General features: G+C 45.6%; 1 protein-coding gene across 1 annotated transcript; it reads right to left on the reverse strand.

The window, feature by feature from the left end:
• Nucleotides 1-278: 278 nt before the first annotated feature.
• On the reverse strand, nt 279-9,516 carry LOC147120769 (zona pellucida sperm-binding protein 4-like). The gene is made up of 9 exons (XM_085978382.1): nt 9,259-9,516; nt 7,102-7,280; nt 6,932-7,029; nt 6,718-6,851; nt 6,444-6,633; nt 4,137-4,284; nt 3,957-4,029; nt 524-634; nt 279-455 (listed from the first exon to the last, which is right to left on the reverse strand). The coding sequence occupies exons 1-9, from the start codon at nt 9,485-9,487 to the stop codon at nt 307-309; spliced, it is 1,311 nt and encodes a 436-aa protein (XP_085834508.1). The 5' UTR covers nt 9,488-9,516; the 3' UTR covers nt 279-306.
• Between the last annotated feature and the right edge of the window lie 1,522 nt (nt 9,517-11,038).

Below are 11,038 nucleotides of genomic sequence, written 5' to 3' on the forward strand. Positions count from 1 at the left end.
GTCATTCTTTAGAGCAAAAGGATTTCCCAATGACCCCCCCACCTTGTCAGCTGACAAAAGCCAGGGCTTTGCTTTTTCTTGTGGGGGCAGGGGGGCCCCCCCCAACCTCAACTAGACACAAGGAGTGCTGGATTAGATAGTTACCATGTCTGACGGTAAAGCTTTGCTCAGTTTACACCTTGTCCCTCCAGTCAGTGGGATTTAATGTTTACTACTAGTGTACCTAGGACTTCCTAATAGCCATTTCATGATTCACATCAACACCCAAAAGGCACACATCTGTCCAGCTGGTTTATTTGTTCAGGTCTACAGTTCAATCTCACTACATTGGGAAGAGAGAGCTCTTGGTTTCTTCATCCTGTACACTGCAGCCATCACCACCAACAGGGACAGAGCCACCACCATGAAGCCAATGGCTGCTCCACGCAGAAACCGAGAAGGAGACCCAGCAGCATCTATTGGGAGACACAAGGTGTTATATTCGGAAGGGTTCACAGTGGCCTATTGAAGAACCTCCACTTACCATTCTCTTCAAGCAGCTTCTTAGACAGATGACTCTCACCTTCCAGGAATATGATGGGACCAGGAGCACTCACCAATGTTCCCTCATGGTCACCTGTACTCCTGCGTCTCTCTATTGGGAAATGAGACATTGTTAGCAGACAGTTTTGTCCTGACCCACCCATGTATCATCTCCAAGAAGAAAACTCCTGACTAGACACTGGAGATCACACTTTACCTGCTATATAGCCAGAGACCAACCCACGTTACACCATCTGCACTTCCAGTTCAATGTTTGCAATGATGGGCAAACAGCTAGACACTACCTAGACTGAGACTATTAGTGGGAGGGGGGATTGAGGCGAAGGGGAATTTAGAAAGACAGAAAGGAGGAGAAGGCAATAGTGCAGGGTAGCAATAGGAGAACCGATAACCAGAGTGTGACAGGAGACAGAGCGTACAAACATAAGCATGCACCGGCAAATAGTTTCAGAGTGGGTAAAAATGGTAAAGGGAAAATTAAAAGCTCTATCTGAACGCATGCAGCATTCGTAACAAGATAGAGGAGTTGATGGCAAAAAGAGAAATAAATGGCCATGATCTGATAGTCATTAGAGACATGGTTGCAAGGTGACCAAAGCTGGGAACTGAATATTATGGGGTATTTGACATTTCAGAAGATAGGCAGAAAGGAAGAAGAGGTGGGGTAGCTCTGTTAATAAAGGATGAGATCAGTGCAGTGGCGAGAAATGATATGGCTCAGAAGAGCAGGATGTAGAATCAGTTTGGGTGGAGATAAGAAATAGTACAGGAAAGAAGTCACCGGTGGGAGTAGTCTATAGGTCCCCCCGCAGTAGCTACACTGTAGGAGCGACAGAGAGAGTATAAATCAAGAAATAATAGGGGCTTGTAAGAAAGGTACTGTGATAATCATAGGTGATTTTAATCTTCATGTAGATTGGACAAATCAAATTGGCAAGGGTATCCTTGAGGAAGAGTTCATAGATTGTATTCAGGATGGTTTCTTAGAACAAAACGTTGTGGAACCAACTAGGGAGGTGGCTATTTTAGATCTGGTAATGTGTATGAGACAGGATTAATGATCCCCTAGGGAACAGTGATCATAGTATGAGAAGTTTTAGGGCAAGACATTTGGGTCTGAAACTAGTGTCCTAAACTTAAATAAAGGCAATTACAAAGGTATGAAGATAGAGTTGGCTAAAGTAGACTGGGAAAATAGATTAAAGGGTAAGACAGTAGATAAGCAGTGGCAGCCATTTCATAACGCTCCGTTTATTCCAGTGAGAAAGAAAGACAGAAGGATGAACCATCTGTGGCTAACTAAGGAAGGCATCTAATTGATTGAAAAGGCATACAATGTTGTGAAGATTAGTGGTAGGCCTTAGAAACCAGCAAAGGATGACTAAATAGATGATGTGTAAACTAGCAAAAAATATAAAGAGACAGCAAGAGCTTCTACAGATACATAAAGGGAAGAGAGTAGCTAAGTAAATGTTGGAGCTGGGGAATTAATAATGGAAAACAGGGAAATGGCAGAGACTTTGAGCAAATATTTCATATCAGTTTCCACAGTAGAAGACAACAAAAGCATCCCAATAATAATTGATAATCAATCAAGGGGCTTTTGTGAGGGAAGAACTTAACAATGACTATCACTAGAGATATAAAGTACTAGGCAAACTAATGGGACTAAAGGCTGACAAGTCCCCTGGACCTGATGGCCTGCATCCTAGGGTCTAAAAGAAGTGGCTGCAGAGATAGCAGATGTGTTGGCTGTAATCTACCAAAATTCCCTGGATTCTGGAGCAGTCGGAGAACTGCAAATGTAACAAATGAAGAAAGGAGGGAGGCAAAAAGCAGGAAACTATAGGCCAGTTAGCCGGTCATTGGGTAAATGCTGGAATCCATTATTAAGGAAGTAATAGCAGGACATTTAGATCATAAAGCCATGTTGACTCTGCTTAATTGTATGAAAGGGAAATCATGTTTGACAAATTTACTACAGTTCTTGGAGGATGTAACAAGCTGGGTGGATAAAGGGGAACCAGTAGATGTAGTGTATTTGGATTTCCAAAAAAGGTCTTTGATAAGGTGTCACATAAAAGATTACTGCACAAGATAAGAGCTCAATGGGTTGGGGGTAATATATTAGCATGGATAGAAGATTGGCTAACTAACAGAAAACAAAGTCAGGATAAATGGGTCATTTTCCAGTTGGCAAACTAACTAGTGGGGTGCCAGAGATCAGTGCTGGGGCCTTAACTATTTACAATCTATTTTAATGACTTGGATGAAGGGAGTGTAATGTAGCCAAATTTGCTAATGATAAAGATAAGTGGGAAAGCAAATTGTGAGGACATAAAATGTCTGCAGAGGGATATGGATAGGGTGAGTGGGCAAAAATTTGGCAGCTGGAGTATAATGTGGGAAACTGAGGTTATCCACTGGTTGGAAATTTTAAAGCAAATTTAAAAAAATATATATAAATATAGAGACTGTCTAATGCTGCAGTACAGATGGATCTGGGAGTCCTTGTACATCAAACACAAAAAGTTAGCATGCAGGTACAGCAAGTAATTAGAAAGGCAAATGAATGTTGGCCTTTATTGCAAGGGGTGATGGGAGTATAAAAGTGGGGAGGGCTTGCTACAACTGTACAGGGCACTGGTGACACCACACCTGGAGTACTGCGTAGTTTTGGTTTCCTTATTTAAAAAAGGGGGGATATATTTGCATTGGAGGCAGTCCAGAGAACGTTCACTAGATTAATTCCTGAGATGAAGGGGTTGTCTTATGAAGCAGGGTTGAGCCTATACTCATTGGAATTTAGATGAAACATAAGATTCTGAGGAGGCTCAAGTGTAGATGCAGGGAGGATGTTTCCTTCAGGGTGGAATCTAGAACTGGGGGGAGGCACAGTTTCAGGATAAGGGGTCGCCTATTTGAAAAGATGAGGAGGAAGTTCTTCTCAGGGGGTCGTGAAACTTTGGAATTCTCTACCCCAGAGCTGTGGAGGCAGAGTCATTGAAGATATCCAAGGCAGAGATATACATATTTGAGCTGCAGAGAAGTCAAAGGTTATGGGGAGCAGGCAGGAAAGGGGCGTTGAGGTCATCAGATATGATCTTATTGAATGGCGGAGCAGGCTCGAGGGGCCAAACGGCCAACTCCTGCTCCTATTTCTTATGTTCTGACGATTGCAGTCAGGCCCTGGAGATTCTGGTTAAGAGTTCTGGCTCCCATTTATAGATAAGGGTCCTTCCAATATGAACAAACCTGCTCTCAATGGGAAGGGAGAGAGTGATAAACCTCTCGTTGTAGGGAACTGGGAACTGGCCAGATATTACTGTAACACCAGCAAATTATTTTTGCTTTGACTAGAAACTAATTCTGCATCAGAACAAAATCAGCAAGAGATTAAATCAAAGACTCACTTCGGCCACATTTGGATGTACAGTCATCCTGAGCAGAGGGGGAGCACACCTCAGCACTGCAGTGCAAGTAAACCTAGAACAGAAAGGAGTTTACAGCGAGCTTCATGCAGACAGATGAACCAGGCTATTATACAAGGAGCCAGTAAAGGATTTCATTGGCTCAGACTCCTGTTTGGTTACCTGTCCAGTGAGGGGCTGGGCAGAATCTCCATCCAGGAAAACAAAAGTCTTCACTTCAAACCGCTTGTGATGGGTTGGGAACTGCAGGCCAGAAAACACATCCACTGGGTGTAGGAGGGTCTGGTAGTCATCACCCTCATAGGGGCACCTGCAACAGGAGGGTCAGTCAGTGGGAGCAGGAAAATAAACTGATCCAATAAAAAAAAAAGGGATTTTCATTCATTGGTTGCAAGGGTTAGAGTGCAAGCCATTCCTTCGATGAGAAAGTAGCCATCTACAATGTACCAATTAGTTCACCCCATTACTCCTAAAGCTAGGGTCACGTTCAGCTTTGTTAGTGCAATAGTAACTGCTGCATTAGTGGAACAATACTGAATGATCCTGAACATTTTCTCTTGACCCATGTAGAGAAACTTAGCTAAAGCCAACAGGGTATTGGATTGTATTCATAGAACTATTCAATACAAATCAAAGGACAACATTCAGTCACTATGCATGTCATTGGATAGACTGCATCAATTGTACTACACCTAGTTTTGGTCCCCTCATAGAATCATAGAAAGTTACAGCACGGAAGGAGGCCATTTTGGCCCATCGCGTCTATTATGTCCGTGTATAATTGAGACACGGACTGCAGGAGTTGGTTATAACAGGTCTTTACTGAATGGAGGCAACCTGGAACTACTATGCAAATGTTACTACACAGGCTTATATACAGGGGTGGTCACTACTGGTACTGCAGTATACAGGGGCTGCAGAATATAGGTCCTTCTGCAAAGTACATACACTACAGCGTCCACACCGGCCAACAAAGCTATCCAGCCTAATCACATGACCCACTTCTAAACCTTCCACCAATTACTTTAAATCTGTGCCCCCTGGTTCTTGAGCCCTCTGCCAAGGGAAATAGGACCTTTCTATCCACTTGATCTAGGCCCCCCAATTTTACCCACCTCAATAAGGTCTCCTCAGCCTCCTATGTTCCAAGGAAAACAAACCCAGCCTATCCAGTCTTTCCTCATAGCTAAGATTCTCTACTCCCAGCAACATCCTTGTAAATCTCTTCTGTACCCTCTAGTGCAATCACATCTTTCCTGTAATGTGGTGACCAGAACTGCACACAGTACTCCAGCTGAGGCCTAACTAGTGTTTCATGCAGTTGAAGCATAACCCCCCTGCTCTTGTTTTCTATCCCACAGCTAATAAAGGCAAGCATTACATATGCTTTCTTAATCACCTTATCTACTTGGCCTGCTACCTTCAGGGATCTGTGGACATGCACGCCAAGGTTCCTTTGTTCCTCTACACTACTCGTGTCCTACCATTTAATGTGTATTCCCTTTCCTTGTTGCCCTCCCCAAATGCATTACCTCACATCTCCAGGTTGTATTCCATTTGCCACTATTCTGCCCACTTGACCAATTTATTGATATCTTCCTGCAGTTTACAGCTTCCTTCAGTATCAACCACACAGCAGATTTTAGTACCATCTGTAAACTTGTTAATCATACCCCCCTATATTCAAGTCAAGATTGTTGATATATACACCACACAAAGCAAGGGACCTAGTATTGAGCCCTGCAGAACTCCACTGGAACCAGCCTTCCAGTCACAAAAAAACACATCAACCACTACCCTCTGCTTCCATGGGAGAAGGTACTGAGGAACTACAAGAATGAATCCTAGCTACAAGCACCTTAGCTACTCAGACACATTGAGCGGTGTCTATTTATCCTTGACCAGCATAGAATTAGAGGTGGCCTGATGGAGATCTATAAAGGGCTGTATAGCATCCTTGCTGAGATTATTAGTTTGACATACGAGGACATGGGGAGGTGTTTGGGCAAGAGTAGGAATAGACTAATGTTGGGTGGTTCTACTTCCTACCCCCCCCCCCGGCTAGACAGTAGCAAGTGACTAGAACACAGACAAAGGGTTGGTTCCAATTTGCTGCCTACCTACCAGGGGAGAGCTGGACTGGTCCTTGGCCAGAAGCAGAGCTCCGATCACATAGAAGGCAAGTGTCTTCACAATTAACATTTGGCAGAGTGTGGCCCATGTGATCTCCAGGACTGGATGCAATCACCTGATGCAATCAGAGGAATCAGTATTCCCCCACCCACCTCCCTCTCATTGGTCCTGGGTTTTCTGTCTCTCCCAGGAGATTGCGTGGTTATTCAGATGAGTAGGAACGGTCTAGTCACAATGCTAGTGTCAGTGTAGGGCAGGCTTGATTGAACAGTTGATCTTTCCCTGCCCATCATCATTTTCTATAACCATTAGCCCTTCCATTCAACTTTTCCTTACCCATCCACCAGTAAACTCCATTGCACCTCGAAGTTTGGGGCTGGGACAGGAGTCGCCCAGCAGTCATGCAACCTCAGGACAATCATTGGGTCCGTGCGGTCCTGGACACGAACCTCCACAAACACCGGGTCCTGAAGGATACTCTGAATGGGGTAGTCACTATCCACATACCAGGATCTGTAGTTACCACCTGAAAGGCAGACAGAAGAATCAGTAACTCCCTGCATCGACACATTCCCAGTGCTTCTGTCACCATTACCCAGGGCCGTTGTACCTTTTGCAATTCTCAGTTCCAGTTTCAGAATCCCATCATCAGAAGCTGGAGGTGGTGGAGGAGCCGTGTAAACCGTGGCATTGATTTGTAAGCCAGTCTCTTTCCTCCCCTTGTACTTGCACTGGACATGCAGGCTGCAGAGAGACAATAGCAGGTGGAGCTTCATCCAGCAACACATCCCTCCAACCCCAACATCTCCCCACCATCCTCCTACCTGAAGGTGCTGTCTCGGGTTATTGAGCCCAGTTTCCCAGTCAGAATCATCCTCTTACCCAACACATCCGTTTCATACACCAAGGTTCCATTCTCCTCCTGCAATGAGGACACTGGTTAATAGGGAGCTGGTTCATTCAGGTGGAGAATGCTCGGCCCATTAATACTCACCCGCTTGGTCGAGCCACAAGAGGTAATCGGGAAGCGGAAGGTCGCAAGCTGGGCAGTGGTTAGTTTAGGCCTGCACTCTGCTTCTTGTCCATCTTTCACATACAGAGATGACAGGTTGAGGGCAGGAAGGGTCAGGGTCTTGGAGATCACTATGATGAACTGACCATCCGCTGTGCACACTGCAAGAGAATTACAATTCAATTCCACTGCTCATTCGTGGAGAAATCAGAGGTCTCAGACCAGAGACTTGAGGGACAGAGTCTCAAAAGCCACAGACCAGCTCACAGCAGGAACAGGACTAGAATCCAAGTAGAAGCACAACCATTTAGTTTGACAGTGGAGTGAGCAAGGATGCATTTATATTAGCTGGGAACAGGTCTCGGCCAGTCTGCCCCTCAGGCCGGTGCCACCATTCAATGAGATCATGACTGATCTATATCCCAACTGCATATCACTTGACCCATGGCTAGCAGTGATTTCAGATTGAGTTATTGTTTTATTATTAATTCACAGGATGTGGGGGTCACTGGCAAGGCTGGGATTTATTGCCCCATAAAAAGGTGGTGGTGAGCTGCCTTCCATGTGGGGGAAGGTTCCCAGTGACAGTCAGTGGTTTGGTACAACTCAGTGGCTTGCTGGGCCATTTCAGAGAGCTGCTAAGAGTCAACCACATTGCTGTGGGTCTGGACTCATAGGCCAGTCCAGGCAAAGACAGCAGATTTCCTTCCCCAAAAAAGGAAATTAGTGAACCAGATGTTTTTTTTAATGACACAGGTAATTGGTCACCACACTTACGCTGTGAATATGCAGTCTCAGATGCAACTACCGCTACACCAGAAGAGACATGCCGATCTAGGCCAACCCATCTCAAATCTAGAAAGCAATTTTGGACACTTGCCAAAACCCTTCAGTCTTGACAGATGGTGAAATGCAACATTCCAAATGGATTCCATAGAGGACTTCATAGTACAGCCTGAAGGATCAAACTAGGACAATCAACTGCCTCAGAACCAGTCATGGTAGATGCTGCCACCATCTGCATAGGTGGAAGATTAAAGCATGCCCATCATGCGACTGTGGAGCTCCTAATTAGACCCTGGATCACAACATTGAGCATTGCCCTCAGATGAAATTCTCAGGCAGCCTACAAGATATCCATGCTATTGCATTGGAAGCTCTGGACTGGATAGTGATTTTTTTTTGCTACCACCATTCAAGAGAACATCATAAGGTGGGAGCTACTTTGTACCAATCAGCAGCAAACTCCAAACCACATGGAAATCAAAACATTGGAGTCCAAAGGTCTACTGCAGGCCACCAATATTTATAAGCAACAACCCAAACACATGCATCAGGTGTGGCAGATATTTACCATCAAAAAACCTTCCTTGCAACAGCAGTTACCTTTCCACTACTGTGGGTGTGACTGGCTATTCAATGAGAGAATTCATAAATATAAATTGTAGCCTACAGAAGATTCCATGTTCTCAACAACTACTAATCCAGTAACAGCTTGACCAACCAACCTGTAGAAGAGATCCTGCAGACTCAACACATTACCAATTCTACTGAAAGGCCAATTTTACCACCAATGTTCCTTCACCAGGTGGATCAACCGTCAAGGCCAAACTTGCTCCACCCTACCACCATTAGATGAAGCACAGGTTTGAGATTTACTGCCATTGTAGACCAGACATGTACCATTAATAATGCCCAATAACCACCTGATCGACAGAATCAACACCTTCGCAGAGCAATAGGGTCACTCATTATACAATTTCAGCAGCAGGTTACTTGACTTCAACTGAATCAAACTGGACACCATTTCCTCATTCCAGCAAGTATTCACAAACCGAGCTAATTCCTTCCAATACCCCGAACCTCAACTATTGACACCTGCCTTCAATATGATGGCGGGAGGAACAGCCATACACCTTGATGTTCTATTTAGTTAATTACAATACCATACACCAAGGGGAAGCAGCTACACTCAGGACTCCACGGGAGGAGTTCGGTCAACAGACATGTCCACCCTGCCCCATTACACAGAATGAGACAGCAACAAGTCCGTGGATCATGTCCTGGTCTACAAGTTGGATTCCTCCCCCATCCCCACAAGTATTCCCTCTAGAATCGGGTCGAGGAGCGCTTTGTTACCTGGGCTGTTCCTCAGACTGTAGAAGCAGGGATGGACATTCGAGCCCCGCGGGTCAAAGCAGCAACCCTGGCTGATGCAGTCGGTGCTGCTAATGTCTGGGTGGCCGCACTCAAATCTCCAGCCTGGGTCTGTCGGACAAACATCATCGCCGAGAAGCAGTGGCTGGGCTCGGAGTAAGGAGAGCCCAGCGAAGAGGCAGAGAGAGCAGCCAACCGTCCAATGGCCCATCTTGGTTGCTGCAAGTAGAATAATAATCTCCTCCCACACCAAGCCGCTTTATGGCCGGGCTCCGAGTGCGGCAGGAATTGGAGCCAATCCCAGTGTGGCGGGTTCCTGTTCCCACGGGTTACTCGGGGAGGTAGTTTGCATTCTTGATACGCTGTATCTGTCAGCCTGTCACTCTTTTTCATTAAACAAATAAAATAAAACTGAACAAATTAAGTTAAAATTGCGTTGGCCGGGGTGATGATGCACTCCAGTCCCCGCGGCGCCCACCGGTCGCGGAAGGCCTCAAGCGTGCCGGCGGACACCGCGTGCCCCATCTGCAGCGCCACCCGGGCGCGAACATAGCCGCGGAAGAGAGGCAGGCAGGCAAACGGTCCGTCTGTCAGCCTGTCTCCGCTGGTTCCCAAGGGTCAGTCTTCCATTCCTGCTCCAAATAACATCTTAGCAACTGACCCTCGGGCCCATTGCACTCACTTTCTCTGCTCTAGTGTCAGAAGTTGTGGCCTGGAGCCTCCCTGCAGGATTTGACCGTCTAATGTAGGCTGATATATAATGGCTGCACCACTCTCCATCGTGTAGTGTGGCACTACCACCAGGCTAAGGGAGACAGACTAAGGACAGGTCTAGTAGTCCAAACATCATGAGGTGCTGCGGACCATCAGCAGCAGCAGAATTGTATCCCACCACAATATGTAACCTGGTGGCCCTCACTGCTTGATCACCAACAAGCCAGGAAAATAACCCTGCTTCAATGCAAGTGTAGAAGAGTGAGCCAGGAGCAGCACCAGGAATACCGGAGAATGAGGTACCAGCCTAGTGAAGCTATCATTCTACAGCGCCTTTCACGATCTCAGGATGTCCCAAAGCACCTTACAGCCAATGAAGTAGTTTTGAAGTGTAGTCGCTGTTGTAATGTAGGAATGTTGAATGTCCTAACTCAGGAATTAATCATATTTCTACTTCTTGAACTCTTCTTTAACCGTGCCCCTTCAAAAAAAAATCATTGAACGATTCTTGAAAACAAAATTGCATTTTATAAACAGCAATTATTTGCAGAGGTCACAGCTAAACTACACAAACTCCTAGTTCTTTCCCCACAAGTGGAAACATCTGTCGACCCCATTGAAACTCTTCATAAAACCTCTAGGAAAGAGCTCCAGCAAAATTCCTCGATAGTTGTAACTGGTCATAGAAACATAGAAACATAGAAGATAGGAGCAGGAGTAGGCCATTCGGCCCCTCGAGCCTGCTCCACCATTCGATGAGATCATGGCTGATCATCCAAACTCAGTACCCCGTACCTGCCTTCTCCCCATATCCCTTGATACCTTTAGCTCTAAGAAATATATCTAACTCCTTCTTGAATATATTTAAAGACTTGGCCTCAACCGCCTTCTGTGGTAGAGAATTCCACAGGTTCACCACTCTCTGGGTGAAGAAATTCTTCCTCATCTCTGTCCTAAATGGCTTACCCCTTATCCTTAGATTATGACCCCTGGTTCTGGACTCTCCGACCATCGGGAACATTCTACCTGCATCTAGTTTGTCCAGACC

Source organism: Somniosus microcephalus, chromosome 3, assembly GCF_052327205.1.
Source record: "Somniosus microcephalus isolate GS21.2 chromosome 3, FLI_Smic_1.0, whole genome shotgun sequence".
In the NCBI taxonomy this organism is placed as follows: domain Eukaryota; kingdom Metazoa; phylum Chordata; class Chondrichthyes; order Squaliformes; family Somniosidae; genus Somniosus; species Somniosus microcephalus.